General features: G+C 36.9%; 1 protein-coding gene across 10 annotated transcripts in view; it reads left to right on the top strand.

Annotated features, from left to right (window-relative positions):
• Kmt2c (lysine methyltransferase 2C) overlaps positions 1-22,019 on the top strand; it is a 171,816-nt gene that overhangs the window by 86,598 nt on the left and 63,199 nt on the right. For all 10 annotated transcript variants that reach the window (XM_013353872.2, XM_013353875.2, XM_013353876.2 and 7 more), the window contains 9 exons: positions 1,030-1,211; positions 1,433-1,597; positions 2,589-2,698; positions 3,323-3,388; positions 4,363-4,575; positions 6,237-6,365; positions 9,080-9,199; positions 11,598-11,728; positions 18,108-18,276. In XM_013353872.2, the coding sequence (XP_013209326.1) occupies positions 1,030-1,211; positions 1,433-1,597; positions 2,589-2,698; positions 3,323-3,388; positions 4,363-4,575; positions 6,237-6,365; positions 9,080-9,199; positions 11,598-11,728; positions 18,108-18,276 (1,285 nt within the window). The remainder of the gene's footprint in view (positions 1-1,029; positions 1,212-1,432; positions 1,598-2,588; positions 2,699-3,322; positions 3,389-4,362; positions 4,576-6,236; positions 6,366-9,079; positions 9,200-11,597; positions 11,729-18,107; positions 18,277-22,019) is intronic.

The raw sequence follows: 22,019 nt of genomic DNA, 5'->3' as shown, positions 1-22,019 counted from the left end.
CCAACTATTGGTAATTAGCCAATAACAGGTGTGTGTGTGTGTGTAAGTGTGTGTGTGTAAGTGTGTGAGAGTGTATGTGTATACACACACACACACACACACACACACCTGTTATTGGCTAATTACCAATAGTTGGAGTTTAAATTCATGCTTTTCTACCTGCTTGTGGCTTCTTTTGTTACCATTGATACTATTTTGGACAGAATAGAATACTACGTCCTCCTATCTGGATAAACACCAGGTGATGGTGATATGACTCAGTGAAGTGCATGCTGAGCAAGTCTGATGACATGAGTTTAACCCTGGAAGTCCATATAAGGGTGGAAGGAGAGAACTAACTCCTTAAATTTGTCCCGTCCTCTGACCTCCACAGGTGCACAATACATATACACAAATAGTAATAAGTAAAAACTAAGAAATAAAGGAATATCTAGAAGTATTCAAGAGTATGAACATTTTCAGGCGTATTTCTTACTGTGCCAATCAGTTGTAGATAACCTACAAAACTTTTTAATCTTCCTGAAATAGGTCCAAATAACCTTCATTCTGTAGTTGATATTCCCATATATATGTAGATTAAAAATCTTAAGTAATGCCCTTCAAAGTGAGAGTGTGCTTTTGTTTGTGTCTTCTGCATTTATGGAATATTGCCCATTTTAGACATCAAAGCTGGGAATATTTTTAAAATACAAGAAAATATCATATAATCTCTCAAATACTGTGCAACTGTGAATAAGTTAAGATGCAGCCAACAAATTAGCCCTTCACAGCATCAGTAGTATGAAAACAAACGGTTCTGACCTCAGGAGCATATGGTAATTGCTGCTCTAGCACTACTGTCCCATCCCCCTTCCTGAGTAGTGCCACTAGTACTTCTAACCTGCTCCTCTTGTGTGTGTGTGTGTGTGTGTGTGTTTGTGTGTGTGTGTGTGTGTGTGTTCAAGCACAGTAATAATGTATGCACTATACTGAGTCAAGCAGATGATTTCTAAGCTAAATAAATAAATCACGATTTTTCTTTTTTTCCAGATCAGTAAAGTGGTTCTTAGCAAAGGTTGGAGATGTCTTGAGTGCACAGTGTGTGAGGCCTGTGGGAAGGCAACTGACCCAGGAAGACTCTTGCTGTGTGATGATTGTGACATAAGCTATCATACCTACTGCCTAGACCCTCCATTGCAGACAGTTCCCAAAGGAGGCTGGAAATGCAAATGGTACCCTAGGATTCATGTTACATTGTCAGTGTCTTTCTAGTTCTGAGCTTCTGCTTATCATTTTGGTCTTATAAATTAGTTGTGTATGCTTTAATCATACACATTTGGCATGATACATTTGTAAAATTATTTCTTCTCATTCTGTGCACTTATAGCTTCCCAAACTGTCATAATTAAATATAGAAATAAACTTGGGACTTCTGTGGGGATTTGGATTTCAGGTGTGTTTGGTGCAGACACTGTGGAGCAACATCTGCAGGTCTGAGATGTGAGTGGCAAAACAATTACACACAGTGTGCTCCTTGTGCCAGCTTGTCCTCCTGCCCCATCTGCTATCGGAATTACAGAGAAGAAGACCTCATTCTGCAGTGTAGACAATGTGATAGGTACTGTGCCTTTTTATCCCCTTTGCCATTTTTTAAGCCTTTGTCTTAAGGAACTGAAAGGAACTTCGAAAATTATTTTCCTTGATAAATTTAGGGAACAAAACTTTGCTTTCTAGATTTTTAGTATATTAGAAACTTCCATAGTATGTTCTTATTTTAAAAATATCAAATTTAGACAGGGTTTTCAGTTGGGGACTTTTTGATGGTTTATCAGTATCTTGAAATTAGATACATAATTAGTGCTTGCATTTATGCATTTTCTTATGGTGAATCTCTGATTATTCTGGTAGATCCTAAAAATGGTATCATTTTCTCTGTGTTTCTCTCTCTCTCCCGCCCTCTCTTCCTCTCTCTCTCTCTCAACATTTTCCCCTAAAGCTCTAGATTTAATACCTAGATGTTAGATACAACCTTTGATCTTTCTAGCTAGTATGTTCACCTTCAAAATGCAGACTACTTCCTTTGTTTCAATACTGTTAGCTATTGAGCACTGTATGCATTAGTTTTAATTGATCAGTGGTACAGTATTCCTTTTAAGTAAGCTGTATAGTTTTTGCGGACAATATGACAAACTGTTCTAAAGCAAGGTCGTCATCCCTTGACACGAAAGTATCTGTTCTTAGATGCAGCAGGTGACACATATACATGCATATGGTTAGTTTTATTTGTACTCTTGTGAATTCATGCTTGACCCGGCTAGCTTCATTGACAACTTTGTCTTTCAGCATTTGATCATAAATGGTAATTGTCCTTCTAACAGTGTTCGTCTGCTTCTTCTTTAGTATTTATATTCTCATTTATTCCTTTTCTTGACTTCTCAGCATAAGGGAGGGTATTATTGGTTAATAGGGATAATTGGGGGAAAAAACTTAGACATTCAAGTCTTGGGACTTTAAGTTTAAGGACTGTCAACTCCTGTTGTGATTTTTATAAAGAATACAATTTCTAGTATATTCCACTTCTTTTAAATATATAAATGTGCTCTTTTTAGGTGGATGCATGCAGTTTGTCAAAACTTAAATACTGAAGAGGAAGTGGAAAATGTGGCAGACATTGGTTTTGATTGTAGCATGTGCAGACCCTATATGCCTGCATCAAATGGTAAGAAAATAACATAAACTATTTATTTGTTGCCCATGTCTCCTTGATTTGTGAAATAGAAGTTGCTTTGTGCTATAATACTCGTCCTATCTCAACTTTATTAAAATAGTCTGTATAAAGACAAAATGACACATATACATTTTAGATATAAAATATAAAGTTTTGCTTTTAAGGTTTAACCTCTTGGAGTTATCTTATTCAGAAGTCCCCCATTCATATTCTGCTGGTTTTCTTCTTTATGCCCCTTGTTCTGTTTTGTTCTTGTTTTGTGCCTGCACCAGTAATCCTAGCATTTGGGGAGGCTGAGGCAGCAGGATACTGAGGCTAAACTAGCCTGTAGGACATGTGCATATCAGACCAAGCTCAGCTATAAAGTGAGACCTTGTCTCAAAAAAAAAAAAATAGTGAAACAATCCCTTTGAAAACCAAAAGCTCCTTTTGGGGTGGGATGGAACACATGGGTATAGTACTTGACTGTGTGTATAAGGCAGCTCCTCACACACATGCAGAATCCTATAATATTTAGACATTGGTTGAATATACATGTACAGGCATGGAAATCTTTATTCTGTATGTTATTTTTTTTGTCTCAGACATTTCCTGAGTTGTTATTTTTCTTTTCAGTGCCTTCCTCAGACTGCTGTGACTCTTCGCTTGTGGCACAAATTGTCACAAAAGTAAAAGATCTAGGTAAAATTTAAAAAGTTTCTTTTAGAAAAAACATACTTCTTAAATAACTGGCTGGTTGAGTATATGAAATTAAGTGAATTTTCTGGAATTTTTAGAATTAATATATAAAATTAATTCTGGCTCATTTTACGGAAGTAGTATTTCTTATAAATTTCAGAAAATAATGAGAATAATAGCTCTTTGGATTAACTATTAGTATCCTGCCTGCCTTATTTCAGTTGGATACTGGACTTGCTTAGTTGTCAGCAGAAAAAGAAAGCCTACTTAAGTAAACATTCAATTAGCATTAATTAATTAATAATTTTTCTCTGATAACAGTGGTAGCATGGCATTTTTATGAGAGATTCTTTTAACTGATGTTGACAACATTTCTGATACAAAAACCTATATTGTATTGGAATTGCTTTAATAAACAAGTTTTTACAGTAAAGATTTGAATCTATAGAAGTGTTATCTTATTATTAATATTTTAGCTAGCATAGGAAACAGTGACTTCATTATGGCTTTTCACCCATGTATATTATTTTACTTGAGGGTGCAAGATCTTTCCAATATTTCTACCTCTCTGTGTAAGTGATAATATTGTTACTACTGGAGTACTTTTGTTTCTCTTACATAAATTGATTTTTACATTTTGGTCTTCACAAGGAAAGGCTTATTACTGAGCAGTGGTGGCAGTACGTGTAGGTTTAGTGTCTTCCCTCTTGATACATGAAAGCGGAAGTGCTTTTAGGAAAATCTTCTTTTGTAATTTAATTTTACTTACTTACTTTTTTTTTTGTCAACTTACATCCATTCTGCAATAGTCCTAAAAGGTTTTCAATATTAATTGAACATCATCAGTTCGTGCACTTTGTAGATTTTTGTTGGATGGATGTGTAGTTGTATTTTCTTGCCATGTAAATGTTGGAATATTAATCAACTTATCTGTCAATTTCAGATGAACTCTTAAATTTGTATTTTTATAATCTTAGATCCACCTAAGACCTATACCCAGGATGGTGTGTGTTTGACTGAATCAGGGATGACTCAGTTACAGAGCCTCACCGTTACAGTTCCAAGAAGAAAACGGACTAAACCAAAACTGAAATTGAAGATTATAAATCAGAATAGTGTGGCTGTCCTTCAGACCCCTCCAGACATCCAATCAGAGCATTCAAGAGATGGTGAAATGGATGGTAGTCGAGGTAATAAAATAACTCCTTGGAACACATGTGCAAGAATTAGTGTATAATGTTGCTGGAGAGATGGCTCAAAGGTTAAGAGCACTGGCTGCTCTTCCAGAGGTCTTGAGTTCAATCCCCAGCAACCACATGGTGTCTCACAACCATCTGTAATGAAATCTGGTTCCCTCTTCTGGCCTGTAGGCAGAACAGCATATGCATAATAAATAAACGTTTCAAAAAAACAATTAGTGTATAAAAGAACTTCTGAAAGATACATATTTATAAAACGTTAGCTACACTGTTTAGGTACCTCTTTTTTTCTATTTTTTTTATTGAGAAAAGGAAAAAAAAAAGTTTCCGCATCCTCCCAGCCTCCCATTTCCCTCCCCTTCCTCCCCCCTTCTCCCCCTCCCCCCACTCCTTTCCCCCTCCCTCTCCAGTCCAAAGAGCAGTCAGGGTTCCCTGCCCTGTGGAAAGTCCAAGGTCCTCCCCCCTCCGTCCATGTCTAGGAAGGTGAACATCCAAACTGGCTAGGCTCCCACAAAGCCAGAACATGAAGTAGGATCAAAACCCCGTGCCATTGTCCTTGGCTTCTCATCATCCCTCATTGTGCGCCATGTTCAGAGAGTCCGGTTTTATCCCATGCTTTTTCAGTCATAGTCCATCTGGCCTTGGTGAGCTCCCAATAGATCAGCCCCACTGTCTCAGTGGATGGGTGCACCCCTCGTGGTCCTGACTTCTTGCTCATCTTCTCCCTCCTTCCGCTCCTCATTGGGACCTTGGGAGTCAGTCCAGTGCTCCAGTGTGGATCTCTGTCTCTATCTCCATCCATCACCAGATGAAGGTTCTATGGTGATAATTCAAGATATTAGTCAGTATTGCTATAGGGTCGTTTCAGGTTCTGAGAAGCTTCTCCCTTTTGAGTGATGTTCTGAGACTTGCATTTGCTTGTTTTCTTGTTTTGAAATATTTTTGTAATCAAGATCTCTAATATCATTGTGTTTGTAAGTGTGGACATTCAGAGTGATTCACTTCAGTTTGCTGGACTGTCATCCTAAGCCCTCCTCTAAGCTTTGTAAATTGGTGACTCATAAACGTTTTCTTTACCAGAATAGAACTCATAAGGTTTTACTGTCTGAACTTGTGAGGTAACAAAATAGTTTTAGTAACAGCATTAAGTATAGCACAGAGTAGATTTGTTTGTTTCCTTCTCAGAATGATCACTTCTGGTGTCTTTATTTTGGAGTGATTATTTTCAACTGATTTAGAAATAAAGCCATAATTATTTTCCCACTATTCAGTAGTATCTATTAAACATGTATAAAACATGTTGGAAATTATATTAGTGGACAAAATATGTAAATCATGGATCTTATATCATCGTGTTAAAGATAAGATTGCTTTAAAAATTGATTGATAGGTTTTTTTTTTGAGCTCTTTGTTTCCCTTTCTTAATTGGCATGTCATACTCCCTAGGAACATAACACTGGGTCATGCATCATGATTCCCACCCCTATCCTGAGGCACAGGATTAGACTGAATGATTTAGAGTGGCTTGGTGGTCTTTTGCTTGGCTTCTTTTTCTTTTCACTTCTTTTTCTTTTTTTTAAAAATGGCTTTTGGTTAAGATTTCTGTATTTGTTAAAATTACCCAGTTTCATCTGTATGTTTACTTTTTCCAGAAGGAGAACTTATGGATTGCGATGGAAAATCAGAATCTAGTCCTGAGCGGGAAGCTGTGGATGATGAAACTAAGGGAATAGAAGGAACAGATGGCATAAAAAAGAGGAAAAGAAAACCTTACAGACCAGGTAGATTATATCAACTAGACGCATGTGCTCTCTCTCTTTCTCATCTCTCCAGATGTGTATGGGTGCTTTACTTTCATATATGTAAGTGCATCATCTGAGTACCTGGTGCCCACAGAGGCCATTAAGAGGGTGTCAGATCTCCTGGAAATGTAGTTAAATAACAATTGTGAGCCACCATGTAGATGCTGAGAATTGAATCAGGATCCTCTGGAAACACAGCCAGTGTTCTTAATAGCTGAGCCATTTCTCGAGGCCCCAAGCTAGACATTTCGATATAACAAAACTTGTAATGATGACTTACAACTCAATAACTAATCTATGTGCGGCTTATTACATGGAACTAAAGATGTATTCTTTACACTGAAAAATTTGACTACTTGACAATAAATCATTTCCACAAATATAGCCATCTATTATCCATGTTACATATTTTGTTTTTATTTATGTTGAACTTTTAAAGCAATTCATGTATTTTCTGTACTTCACCAGGTCTCTTGTAAGCATTCATTTTCTAATAATTTTTGTTTTAAAACTTAAGTAATTATGCAGGCAAAAAGGTGAACAAAATATCTTGTTGAATTTGTAGTGCAATTGATACACGAGTAACTAAATTCTTCTAAAAATTGTTAGTTCATTTTTATTTATATATGTGTGTATACTTGTCTGAGTTTATGTGCACCACATGCATTCATAGACACTAGATGGTATCAGATACCCTAAAACTGGAGTGAGAGGGACTTGTGAGATATTGTGTAGGTGCTGGGAACCAAACTCAGGTCCTCTGCGAGGGGAGTGAGTATTCTTAACCACTTACCATCTCTCTTCCTCTAATTTCTTACTTTCCCAGTGTATTTCATGGGTAGAGAAAAAGCTGCCTTGGTTTTTACCTTATGGTAAAAAAAAGTTTTGGAATTTCTCATTGGAAGTTGTAGGCTTTTCAAATCTCATTTATTAATGTCTGTTATTAGTGCAATCTCTGTTGTTTTGATGGATTGTATCTTTTTTTTAAATTTATTTATTTATTAAAGATTTCTGCCTCCTCCCTGCCACCGCTTCCCATTTCCCTCCCCCTCCCTATTGGTAAGAGCACTCTATATACCTTTTAGTTGTAGGTAAGAACTTTCCATTTGTCTTCTCCAAGACCTTCAATGACACCTTCGTTATGAATGAACCACATCTGTCATAGCATGTCTTTTTTTTCCCTCTTTTGGTTTTTCAAGGCAGGGTTTCTCTGTAACTTTGGAGCCTGTCCTGGAACTCACTCTGTAGACCAGGCTGGCCTTGAACTCACAGAGATCCATTTGTCTCTTCCTCCTGAGTGCTGGGATTAAAGGTGTGCACCACCACTGTCCAGCGATTTCATTTCTTCTTAATTATTATGTTTCTAAGTATACTTTATGTTTTTAGAGCTATTCCATTTAGAATGTTAATGCTGGTTTATTCTGTCTTTTCTTTTTTCTCTGCCATATATGGGTGACATCCTTTTATTTGAGGGGTGTTGCAAAGCACTTTACTAGACAAATAGATCATGACAAAAGCTTATAGGATTTAGTGCCTATTAAACTGTTAAAATTGCTAACCATTTTACCAGTTTTATTTTGCTTAGACTTATGATATGGGCAGGTGTTATTTTACCTATTTTACCAATGAGTGTACTGAAGAGTAAAATAACTTGCCCACATTTAGTTAGTAGATAGAAACCTATAGCCTGGCTCCATATTTTGTTTTCCTAGCTATAGAACTTAATGTCTCTGTGACTTCTGGCTTTTTTTTTTTTTTTTTGGTTTTTCGAGACAGGGTTTCTCTGTGGCTTTGGAGCCTGTTCTGGAACTCGCTTTGTAGACCAGGCTGGTCTCGAACTCACAGAGATCCGCCTGCCTCTGCCTCCCGAGTGCTGGGATTAAAGGCGTGCACCACCATCGCCCGGCAACTTCTGGCCTTTTTGACATGGGATAACAAGATAGTACTACTGAAGTTATAATGATCAATGACTGTTAGTTTATTCTCATTCAGTTTTCATCCTCATTGTACATGCTGGTCTGCTGAGCTGTTTTCGGGAGCTATAACTTAACAATTACGGAAGGGGAAGCAGAGACATATCAGTTCTTTATATTCAACCTCTTCCTCCCATTTAGTGTGTATTTTGATCTTATTTAGAGGAGGAAATGCAAGTAGTTCTTTCCGTACAGTAGCAAGTTGTAGTTATTATTTTATGTAAATGATAATAGTAACTTTGACATTTATTTTTACTTCCAATTTCCTGAACTTTACATAAAAATGAGATTCTTGAGGTTGTAGGGATTGCTTAACAGGTAAAGTGCTTGCCATGGAAGCATGAAGACCGACCAGAGTTTGGGTCCTCAGCATCTCTGTAAAAGTTTTGGAGTCAAAAGACAAGGGATCCTGAATCAGCAGCCTCTGGTTTCAAGTGAAATATTCTGCCACAATGTATAAGGTGGAGAGAGATCAAGGGTAAAATCCAGTGATTAGCTTCTGTCCTCCTCATGTATATATGTACACATGAACACCTCCCCACACACATATACTCAGGCCTCCATGCCACATACCTATTCACATGCAAAAATGAGATCATTAATTTATATTAAACATGCAAGTGAATTTAGATAAAAGTTCACCATTAAAGACAAAGCCATTCTTGTTACTGTAGAATTCTAGAGACATTTATGACTTTATGTGATTTCTATCTTATATAGGTATTGGTGGATTTATGGTACGGCAAAGAAGTCGAACAGGACAAGGAAAAGCCAAAAGATCTCTGATCAGAAAAGATTCTTCAGGCTCTATATCTGAGCAGTTACCTAGCAGAGATGATGGTATAGTACTGATTTTCTTTGATTTAACTCCTTGGGATTTATACTCTGTTGGAATAGACAGTCACTGAAGCAGTGCTGCCACATATAACCATGTGCTTCTTTTTGATGGAACAGTTAACTTGAATGCTATAGAGTTAAGAAAATGGTTTTATTTTAGGACGTGTGTGGGATGGTGAGGGATAGGATCTAGTCTTATAGTTTAATCTGGTGGCTATTTCCCTACATGGTTTTTATGGCTTCCCAAACGCATGATATTCCTTCCTTAGCTTTCCCAGTGCTGCAATTGTAGGCCTTTTAACCACTTTCCATTTATTGCTATGGATGGCACCTGCTATGATGATCCATACTCCTCACATTTTCTTTGGAACTTTTAAGACCCCACTACCTTCCCCCCTCAAAAAAATGTTTTCTGTGCTAAATAAGAGTAAAAGGATTAACTAACTTAGTTTTATCAATACTTTCTGCCCATTTTAACAAAGGTCTCTCTTTCCCTGCCTTAGTGACTTAGTATGCACTTTACAGGCTATTTAATTGAAGTGACAGGTTTGTATTTTATAAATATATTTTGTCACTCTTGCTTAAGAAAAAGCTAAGTCGGTGTTCAAGCCAGACCTTCCTGTGAGTGCTTTACTGACCAGGCGTTGGCACACATAATCCAGGCAGAGACAGGCAGATCTCCCAAGTTTGAGGCTAGCGTGGTCTGCAGAGTGAGTTCCATGACAGTCAGGGCTACATAGAAGAACCTTGTCTTGAAAAACCAAAAAGTGATCCGCTTTTCACCTTCAGAAGTGCTTGTCATCACTAATGATCACAAGCTGTATGCTTACATTTTTTTTAAAAATTATGTTTTAAGATAGAATAGGAAGAAATCTGTGATATTCTCATCATGTCTTTGTAGTATTTCTTGCTTTGCAAAGCTAGTCTTTTTTTTCCCCTTTGAAACTTTAATGAATTTTTAAAAATCAGAAATTTCTTTCTATTTCAGGAAGAAGTGTAGTGATTTTTAAGAAGCTTCTTTTTTGACAAAACATGGGTTTAATAATCTCTAAAGAATTTAGTATGTTTAATAAAACTATTGTGTATGTTTTGTTTTAGATTATCCAGATAATTTCTTTAGCCTTGTTTTTTAGTTCAATATTTTCGTTTGTTTCTAGTAAAACAAAAACAAATTTATTTATTAATTTTTAATTTAAAATATTGTTTCTTAATCTTGTTATTTCTCTGTTTAATTATTTTATAATTCATATTAGACCTACTTTCAATTGTTTTTTATCTCATGTAATTGATTTGTAATATAAAATGTTTGAAGGTATTACTTCATTTGGTAGCACTTTCTGTGTCTGCTGCAGTATTTAATTGTCTATATGTGAAAGGCATACATTGTTTGTTTATTTCTCCTCTAGAAAGTCCTCTTGGGTGGGGAGCTTATTCCCTGTTTAGATTTTTTTCTTTAATGGAAGTAAAGATTCATTTTGACTCAGGCTTTCATAGGTGTGAGTTCATGTTATTTCGAGAGGTGTGTTGGGGGGGTTGTTTAGAATTTTTAAGAGCTGCATTGAAGGTAATTTCTTTCAGAAATCTGCATCTGTTACTTTGAGATCCTACTTTCCTAGGGTTACTTATGCTAAAATCCTCAAGCTTGAAGCACCCCCTAAAGTTTACTGCAATAAACTTTTGGGCCATGTCCCATTTTCCCATGTGTAAGTTTTATGGACAGGAATTTTTAAAAAAGCTTTTTTGACAAATGTCAAATTTTATATGACAAGTACTTGCTTTTGGTACTGCATGAGGTGGTTGTAATGAGTTGGTGGTTTGGGTAGGTTTAGTTGTACTTTTTTTTTTTTTTTTTTTTTTTTTTTTTTTTAACTGTGTCACAGGCAAAAGGATACTATCCATATCCACTGAATTTTCTTCAGGAGTTTGTTAGTAGCCATTTCCTCATAATTCGAATATCTGGTGTTTTTGTCCTTTGCAATCTATAAATGAACTGCTTAGGAAATCATGTTACTTTGCTTGGGAATGCTAGTTATTTAGAGAGAGTAGGAGCCAGGCCTTGTGGCATATACCTTTAATCCCAGTACTTGGGAAACTGAGGCAGGTGGATTTCCATGAGTTCAAGGCCAGCCAGGTATACATAGTAAGTTCCAGGTCAGCCAGGGGACCTTTCCTACCCAACTCTCCACTCCCAAAAAAGAAAGGCTAGGAATTGTACTAATACTAAATAGATATGAAATGGAATTTTCAAAGCATTTAAAATTTAGAGATGTGCTTTAAGATCTTTGTGTGATATAAAAAGTACTTGTTTATTCCTAGCTATGCATATTGGTAAGCTATCAAATTACCATATTTTTCTGGAAAGTAAAGTGCCACATATTTATAAACATGGCTCTTATTTCAGGCTGGAGTGAGCAGTTACCAGATACTCTAGTTGATGAGCCTGTTTCTGTTGCTGAAAGCACTGAAAAAATAAAGAAGAGGTACCGAAAAAGGAAAAATAAACTTGAAGAAACCTTTCCTGCTTATTTACAAGTAATATTCTGCTTCATATTTTATTGTGTGGTTTGCTAATTTAGGCAATGTATTGAGGTTTTTTTTTTTATGTTTGTTAACATTCTACTCATTCTGTGTAATTTTTCTTCCCTGGTTGTCATGAATGACATTCTCTTTATTCGGCCTCATCAAAGAATGAATATTTGCTTTTGTGTGTGCTTTGAATATTATAGGTGTGTATCAACAGTGTTTTTCATGAAGGAATGTGTGTATGTGTGCACATGCAGTCCTGGGGATCCTAGCAGAGTTTTCCTGTACTGAACTTGTTCCAACCCCATAAAGTTTGTTTTCTCTCTCTCAGTTAAGTTAACTTAGTTTTACATGTGCTGTTGGCCATAACATAGACACTTTGTGGATGGGAAATACTCTTTAAACCATACATATATGTGCACATGCCAAACTTGGCTCCTATTGATATTTTCATATATCAATACAATTTATTTGGTTAATTTAAGTGAAAAGGTTCTCAGCAGCCAAAATCATAGCTTTAATAATTGGTTACCACATATAGAAACTTGTTAATGAGAGACCTAAGTCAAAGAAAACCAAAGAATTTTTGTAAATTTTTGATACAGGATCTTGCTGTAAAGTCTATAAACTGGCCTTGAACTCCTGATCTTCCTGAGTCAGCCTCCTAAGTTTTGACATTACAAGGTGATTGCTATCATGCTTGGCTATAACAAACATTTATTATTGTTGTTGTTGTTGTTGTTATTTGCTTTCCAAAATATATCTGTAATTATGAAGAAAATATTTTTGGTAAACATAGACTACAAAAAAAGAGGAAGTCTTTATTATAAATGTCAAATCACAAAAGACTTGAAAGATACATTAGGGAGAATGCCATCTTAGAGGCAGGATAGATTGTAAACACCCTCACCTACTACTACAGAATTCTCAGTTCCTGTTTTATTCTTCCCCCTCCTTTATTTCTCCACAGGTAAGAATTAAATTGGAATACACTATCATTAACTATCTACCTTAATTTTAGTACTTAGCACTATTCCTATGATCCAGAACTAGGTTTTAGATAGATACCTTGCTTAAGGTACATATTTTTCTTAACCTTAATTTTCCACTAGAGGGTTTCTCTGTGTAGCCCTGGCCATCCTGGAATTAGCTCTTTAGAGCAGGCTGACTTCAAACTCAAAGATCTACCTGCTTCTGCCTCCCGAGCACCAGGATTAAAGGTGTGCTCCACCAGGCCCCTTATCTGTTTGTCTTAAAATATATTTTTAATTACAAGTTAATTTGCTCAATTTTCTTCTCTAGTAATTACACGACTAGCTTTAGCTTTGTGTGTATATATGTGTGTGTAGAAGTCTGGATGTGAATACACATTCACTGTGGGTGGAGGTCAGAGGTCAATCTCAGGTTATTCCATAGGTTATGTCCGCCTTTATTTATTTCTTTATTTTTGGACAGAGTCTTTTTATTGTGATTTGCGATTCATTGAATCAGTTGGAATGGTTGACCAGTAAACCCCAGGTATAGTCTAAACACTAGATTTACAAGCATATGCCACCAGAATTTTTATCATGAATTTTAAGGGTTGAATTTAGATCTTCCTCCTGATGAGCTATATTCCCAGCCCCTAGACTACTAACCTCTTAACTGTCTATATGCGGGTTACAGAGCTTATCCTTTAAATCAGATTCTGTGTGTCTGTTATAGGTGTGTATCAACAGTAAGCCTGTGTGTTTCTGTTTAGAAATTCACATCTGATCTCTTTTTCTAAAACTTTCTCTCTCTGTCTCTCTCTCTTTCCTTCTTCTTCTTCTTCTTCTTCTTCTTCTTCTTCTTCTTCTTCTTCTTCTTCTTCTTATTATTATTATTATTATTATTATTATTATTATTTTGTGTGTGTGGTGCCTTCTATGGTGTTGGCATTGATGTCAGGTAACAACTTTTGGGAGTCAGTTCTCTCCTTCCCCTGTGTAATGTGGGTGTCAGGCTTACACAACAAATGCGATCTCACCATCCACTATCTACTTTTGCCATAGAGTATCTTCACTGAACTTAGGGTTGCTCACTGTTTTGGCCACTCTGACTGGCCTCTGAGATCTACTTGTCTCTGTTCCTCTTCCTCCATCCACTCATCCAAAAGTTATAGAGCTTCTTGCTTTAACTTGGGTGCCTAGAGATCTAGGCTTAGATCCTCATACTTACATAACAGCTTTCTATGCACTGAGTCATCGCCTCAGCTTCTGTGCTATTTTTTAAAGCAGCAATTTTATCAGTAGGAAAATACTCCTTTTTTTGTTTGTTTGTTTTGTCTGTCTTTATGTGCTTCTTTTTTCTTGCCTTCTCCCTACCCTCTACTCCCTCTCTCTCCTCACTCTCATTCTTCTCCCCCCTCCTCTCTCCTTCCCTTTCTTCTTCCTCTTCCTCCTTCTACCCTGACCCCTCACCCCTGACCTATCTGTCTTCTCTGAGACAGGGTCTCACTGTGCAGTTCTGGGTCACCTGGAACTTACTCTGTAGACCAGGCTGGCCATTGAACTCAGAGGTCTGTCTTCCTCTTCCTTCTGACTGATGGAATTAAAAGACATGTACCACTTGCTCTTGATATTTTTTAAGGCAGAATTTTAGTAGGCTGTTGGTCTTACAAATAATATATATTCCTATAATCTGTTTTTAAAAACTAATAAACTAATCCTCTACTGTAAATCTTCCTCTCCTTCCCTCTCTCTTCTCCTTGCTCTTTTATATATACAGTGTCTCTTGTAACCTCACTGGCCTTGAACCCTGGGTTCATGTGTGTTGGCACACACTTTACTAACTGAAGTAGTTAGTACTACTAGCCCCTAACCTGCACTTAAAGCTGTTTTACAATTTAACAATAACAAAAAGACCTTAATTGCATGTTTCTTAAAGGGTAAAATGAAATGATTTTATTTTTATTTTATGTATATGAATATTTTGTATGTCTAAGTATGTCTGTATTACATCATTGCCTGGTGCCCACAGAGACCAGAAGAAGGCATTGAATTCCCTGAAACTGGAGTTCCATAGAATTATGAGACTTCATATTGATGTTGGGACTCTTTGGAAGAGCAACAAGTGCTCTTAACCACTGAGCCATCTCTCCATTTCCAGCGCCATGTTCACTTTCTAATATGAATGAGTGGCATATAAATGAATTGGGTTTCTTATATCTTTAACAACCAGGATAAAAGGCATGCACCCCTACACTTGGACCCCTTTCTTACCTTTTCTTGATACTCTTTTCGGGATGTACTGAGAAATTAATCTGCTCCTTTACCTGTGGATCTGTTTGCTATCTGTAATCCATATTTAGAAACCCCTTTAGCTTACATCAAAGTATGGAAGCCAGCTGTTTGCAAAAGAACATTTAAATGTGCTCTCTTTCTTGGCCATTCTTTCGTTTCCTTCTGTTCCTTTTTTTTTTTTTGTTGGTGTATGTTTGTGTGTATGTGCCCACAAGCATGCGTATGTGTGTGTTTAATTGATTTTTATATTTTCTTTATTTTAAAAAGACACTTTTAATGCAGACCAGATTGGTCCGAAACTTGATGTGTAGAATGATCTTGAACTGCTTATCTTCTTGCGTCTGTCTCTGTAGTGTTGGAACTACAGGTAAAAATACTGAATATTAATTTTGCTTAATTAATATGGTTCTTGCTTCTAAGCCTGATGCCCCAAGTTTGATCCCTAGAACTACACTGAGGAAGGAGAAAACTGACCCCTACAAGTTGTCTTTTAGATTCACACATGCCATGGTGCATATGTATTATCATGTCTCTGTAAAGAGCTCTTGCCATAGGTCTGCACTCCTTTTGGAGCCACCATCGCCCGGCTCAAATACAATTTTCATAGCTTATTCATTTTAAAAATCTAAAATATTTGAATAGGATATAAAATATCTTCCAGAATTAATCCAGTGTATGGGGGGTGGTATGTGTGCGTGTGCTAGTGTATCGTGTATCATTGTATTTGAATAGAGAGAAGTAAAGGACCACTTCAGATGTTGGGCCTTGCCTTGCATCTTGTTTGAGACAGGTTCTCTGCTGCTTTACTGTGTGTAACATACTAGCTGACACATGAGCATTTGGGGATTCTACCATCTCTGCTTTCTATCTCGCCATATAGGTACACTGAGTTTACTGACATATGCTACTGTTCTGACAATACATGGATTCTGGGGATTCTAGCTCAGTTCCTCACAATAATGCAGCAAGCACTTTCACTACTGAGTCCATGCCTAAGCCCTCCAATTCCTGTTCTTAAATTAGTATTACTAACATTGTCTTTGGATTTTTATTGCTATAATAAAACAACACAGCCATAAACAACTTGGGGAGGAAAGGGTTTATCCCAGCTTGAAACTCTCAGGTCACACTCTGGGAGGTCAGGGAGGAATCTATAAGCAAGAACTAAAGCAAAGGCTGTGGATAGCTACTGCTACTGTCTTTGATTTTCATTGCCTGTTGAACCTGCCTTCTTAGAGCAACTGGGGCTACCAGCCTGGGCCATCCCCAGTGAGCTGAGTCCTATCAAGACAGTCAGTCAAGGAAATGCACCACAGGCTTGCCCACAGGCCATTTTGGTGGGGGGCATTCAAAGTGTCTGTAGCTTGTGTCAGGTTGACATAAAACCAGCCAGCACGAACATTTTTTGCCCCCTTCCAATTTTGTGTAGTTTATTTTATATTCTTACAGAAGTCTTCATTTGCACCTTTTGTTGGACCTTTCATATATTTTGGTCATATATTTCAGAACTTTTCTTTGATAATAAGGGTTTATATGCTTTTAAATATTTATGTATACTTGCAAATCCCATGACACACTTGTGGAGGAAGACAGCTTGCAGAAATCAGTTGCCTCCTTCCACTGTGTGATTCCCAAGAATTGAACTGAGACTGTCATGCTTTCTGGCAAGTACATTTATTTGCTGAGTCATCTCACTAGTCCTCTTTATATGCTTTTAAAAATCTGTTAAGTCTGGTGATACAGTCCAGTTCGATATTCTTGCCTGACGTGTGAGCCTAAGTTTTAAATTGCAACTTCAGTTTCCAGTGCTGCAAGAAACTACAGCCCATTGTTCCCCTTCATTTTGTAGTGTGAATATTGATCTATCTTCCTGCTACGGACACTGGGGCCGTTTTTATTTAAAGAGTTATGAAAAGAACCGGGTGATGGTGGTGCACGCCTTTAATCCCAGCACTTGGGAGGCAGAGGCAGGCGGATCTCTGTGGGTTCAAGACCAGCATGGTCTACAGAGCGAGTTCCAGGACAGGCTCCAAAGCCACAGAGAAACCCTGTCTCGAAAAACCAAAAAAAAAAAAAAAAGTTATGAAAAGAAAGTGCCTGTGAGCCTTCTATTTGTGTGTATATGGCAGGTATATAATGTTATTAACTCTTGCCAACTCTCTGGATTCCTTTATCCAGAGAGACCAGAGTAGGAAATATTCTAATTCAGGGTTGCTGGGTTGAAACAAATGAAGGGAAGTTCTAAGGTTCTCCTTTTGTCTTCTGTGTTGATCTTGAGGAGTTCTGAGAACTCACCTTGAAGCTCTGCCCCTCTAGTGGAGAAATGTTCATCTCAGTAAATTAACTGAAAGTTAGCAACCTTTCCTAGATCACAAACGTTCCATGCATGGAACTTAGTCCTTCAGATTCATAGCATACATCCTCTGATGTGGGTATGCTTCAGCGTGAGGTTACTGCAGACAATAGAGGTGTGCAGATCCTGGATTAGTAGATCAGAATCTTGTGTTATCCTCAGTAGGTAAGCTATACATACTGATTATATTTGTGAAGCTGTGTCTATTCCTGTGCTGTGCTATTAATTAAGAAGCCAATAACATCAAAAACATCTATCAGTTTCAAAATTACATTGTAGATGAGTCTTAGTGAATAATTCTAAGTGAATTATTTTGCAATTTCTAGAAACACATTTGACACATTGTATTTATATTTGTTTAAGTTTGTTTTTGACAAATGTATCAAAATTAATTTAACAACTTTTACAAAACCAACAGGATTGCTGGGCTATCGTGGCGCACGTCTTTAATCCCAGCACGTCTTTAATCCCAGCACTCGGGAGGCAGAGGCAGGCAAATCTCTGTGAGTTCGAGGTCAGCCTGGTCTACAAGAGCTAGTTCCAGGACAGCCTCCAAAGCCACAGAGAAACCCTGTCTCGAAAAAAAAAAACCACACACGCACACACAAAAGGAGCCCCCCCAAAAAAGAAAGAAACAGGATCTTTGTATATTTCTATATTCAGTTTTTATATTGTGAAATGCAAAGTTTTTCTTGTCAAAATGATGACAGGATAATGTTAGCTTTATAGAATTTAGGACTAATTATTTTCTTATGTGTTCATCTTTATCTAGGAAGCATTTTTTGGAAAAGATCTTCTAGATACCAGCAGACAAAACAAGCTGAGTTTAGATAATCTATCAGAAGATGCAGCTCAGCTTTCATATAAAACCGGTTTCTTGGATACTTCCTCAGATCCCCTACTGAGTTCATCTTCTGCTTCAGCAAAACCTGGAACTCAGGGTACGTAGATTAATTCACAGGTATTTTCTTTATACCATATGTCATTTACCTTCTAGTTAATATAAAACACTCCTTATATATACTTTTGTTTGAGTTCATATACATTAAGGTTAACTTTATTGAAGTATAATTTATATTCAATGAAAGTAGCATTTTTAATGGAAAGTTCTACAAGACTTTTCAAATGACTTGTCAAATTAACCTACCAGTATGATAATCACCAAAATTAGGAGTTGTGAGATTTAACTGTTAAAAGTTGACAGTGTCAACTATACAACCTAAAGAAATTCTGATGTGTTAAAAAACTGCAAAATGAAGTTGGGAGGGGTGGCACGTGCCTTTAATCTCAGTACTTGAGGGGCAGAGGCAATGGAATCTCTGTGCATTTGAGGGTCAGCCTCCTCTGCGAAGCAAGTTGCAGAATAGGCAGGGCTACAAAGAGAAACTGTCTCAAACAAAACAAGTAAACAAAAGCTGGAAAATGAATGTCTCCAGTTGGGAATTGTTTGTAGATAGTATGATATATCCTCATGTAGTTTCTCACCACAAACAGACACTCTGAACCAGTTAGTTCATCGTTGTGATAAGGGGCTGTCCAGTGTATAATTATTGTCACTTCTGATCTCCTGAGAACATGACTATTAAAGATTTCTCCTTCTGAATATAGTGGTATATGCCTTTAATCCCAGCAGTTGGGAGACAGAGTCAGACAGGTCTTTATTAGTTCAAAGCCTGCCTCGTCTATATAGTGAATTCTAGAACAACCAGAGTTACATAGTGAGATCTTGTCTCTCAAAAGACCTAAACAAATAAATGTATGTATGTATGTATGTATGTATGTATGTACGTATGTATGTATGTCTGTCTGTCTGTCTGTCTGTCTGTCTCCGGTAATTCTTAAATCATTAGTGAACAAAATTGCTCCTTGTTGAGAACCACTGTGCGGTTGTAGGGCATGTAGGTACTATTAAAATCAGAAGAGGGAGAGTTAAGGGATGGCTCTTTAGGTAAATGGCTTGCTTTGCAGTTATAAGGACCTACATTCGAACCCTAGAATATATGAAAATTCTGGATATGGTGGTGTTTACTTGCAATCCCAATATTGAGAAAGTGCAAACAGGAAGATCACTGTTACTTACTGCCTAGACATTCTAGTTTAATTGTTGAGCTCAGGCCAGTGAGGCTCTGTGTTAAAGGGAGGTGGATTTTCCTGATGATGACACCTGAGATTGTCTTCCATTCTACACAACTCTACACATGCACACATGCATTGGTGTATGTGCACATGCATACACACACAGAGAGAGAGAGAGAAAGAGAGAGAGAGAGAATATACATACTATCTATACAAACTTGCATGTACAGTTTTTAAAACTAGAGTCATGAAGGAGGCTAAAGATGTAGTTCAATTGGTAGAATCTTTAGCTGTCATGCATGAAGCATTGGGTTTGATTCCAGTACATCATAAACTGGATGAAGTGGCATGTGCCTATATTTCCATTTAAGAAGTGGAAGCAAGAGGGTCAAGTTCAAGATATAATCCGTTATGTAGTGAGTTCAGAGGCAGACTGGGCAGCATAAAGCCCCCAGCCTCATGAAGAAAAATATAAAGTGAAGGAAAGAGAGGAAACACATGTGTTTTTCAGTATTCATATTAATTTAAGAGTTACAGTCACAATGTTTTTTTTCCCTAGAATCTATAGTACTACCAATTATAGTGTGATTTTTTTTTCCTGGCAAGCTTTGTTTTGCACTTTGTTAGTCTTTAATTTTATAAACTCATTTTAGAAAAAATATTGTAAGTAGAAGTATACTAAATAATGACTTTCAGTATTAAGTAATTAAAGTTTACTTTACCCACATTGTCCTGTTGTGAAATACAATTGACTTCCTTATGTTGTAGGTTATATCTGCAAAAATAAAAGATTAATTTAAGGAATTTGAGTACCTGAAGATTTTTCTATCTTTAGGGCTGTCTTACACACCAAAGGACAACATGTGCAAACTTTTACTTTTGATTTGACTTCCTTGAAATAATTGCAGGCAGTTTTATCTCTTCTCAGGCGAATAAACAATGATTAACAAAGAAGGATGGAAAGATGGGAGCATGATTTAGTCTTACCAGATTCATACAAATGATTACTTTGTTTTATTTTATGATGTTTTTAAATACTCATTAGTTCTTATTCATATGTTTTAAACATTGTATAATGACCTAGTTATTTCAAAGAATATGTTAGAAATATGACATGTGACTTGAGTTAAATGGCTGTTATTTGGATTTGAATTTTGTGAGGATAAGGTCTGAGTTGGATGGGGACAAAGGATAGGACATAAGTTGATAAAAGAGTTTCTTACATAACATTTCCTAAGATGTGATGATTTTGTAGTAAGATCAGAACTTAGACTAGAACAGCACTCATTACAAAACATAAATGTAGGGTCTTTTTCAATTAATCTACTTCTTGCCTGTATATAGAAAGTTTAATGAATGAAAGTTGCCTTTTTGAATGTTTTATTTAATGTAGACATGAGCACACTTAACAAAATAATATTTATTATTATTTTATGTGCGTGGACATTTTACCTGAATGTATGTTGTGCACTAAGTTTGCAAATGATGCCCATGGAGGCCAGAAGAGGGCACAAATCCCTTGAAACTGGAGTTTAATCTGAAATGGTTGTGAACTGCCATGTGGATGCTAGGAATTGAATTTGGTCCCTTTAAAGAGCAGCCAGTGCTCTTCTCTGCTGAACCGTCACTCCAGCCCCAGGGATGGATGTTTTAAAACCTAGTCTTAAAAAGTTTGTGATATAATTTTTATATAGTAAGTTTTCAATACTTAAAAGCAAAAGGGCTTTTTCATTAAGTGCTTGCCCTGTAAACTAAAGGCCCTGAATTTGAGTTCAGAACTCATGTTAAAAAATTGGACACGGTTTCATATGGTAGTAGTTCCAGTACCGGGAAGGTGGAGATAAGAGGATTCTCAGGGCTTGTTGATGGCCAGCCTAGTCTATTTAGCAAGCTTCAGGCCTGCAAAAGACCTTATTTCCAAGAACAAGGTGAATGGCACCTTACAAATGACACTGAAATTGGCCTTTAGTACCTTCCATATGCAAACACACACACACACACACACACACACACACACACACACACACACAGAAAATGAGCAACCATAGATGTCCCCTCATAACTACAGTAGTTTTTCTTTTAAATATACCAATCTGTAGAAAGAATTTCATTCATGTACTTAATTTGGAGTATTATAAATATATATTTAGCCGGGCGGTGGTGGCGCACGCCTTTAATCCCAGCACTTGGGAGGCAGAGGCAGGCGGATCTCTGTGAGTTCGAGACCAGCCTGGTCTACAGAGCTAGTTCCAGGACAGGCTCCAAAACCACAGAGAAACCCTGTCTCGAAAAACCAAAAAAAAAAAAAATATATATATATATATATATATATATATATATATATATATGTTTAACCTGCATGTATGTGTAATATGTGCATGTCAGGTGCACTAGAAAATCAGAGAGAGCTTGGATCCCCTGGAACTGGTGTTGTAGATAATCATAGACCACAGTATGGCTGCTGGGAACCAAACCTAGTCCTTTGCAAGAGCAAGTTCTCTTAATCACTGAGCCATCTCCCCAGTTCTGTGGTGTGGGTGGGTGGGTATGGTGTGTATTTTAAAGATTTATTTATTTTTGTGTATGTGAATATTTTGCCGCCTTATAT

Source organism: Microtus ochrogaster, unplaced genomic scaffold, assembly GCF_000317375.1.
Source record: "Microtus ochrogaster isolate Prairie Vole_2 unplaced genomic scaffold, MicOch1.0 UNK18, whole genome shotgun sequence".
In the NCBI taxonomy this organism is placed as follows: Eukaryota; Metazoa; Chordata; class Mammalia; order Rodentia; family Cricetidae; genus Microtus; species Microtus ochrogaster.
Note: the sequence above shows the minus strand (reverse complement) of the source record. Positions and strands in the feature narration are given on the sequence as shown.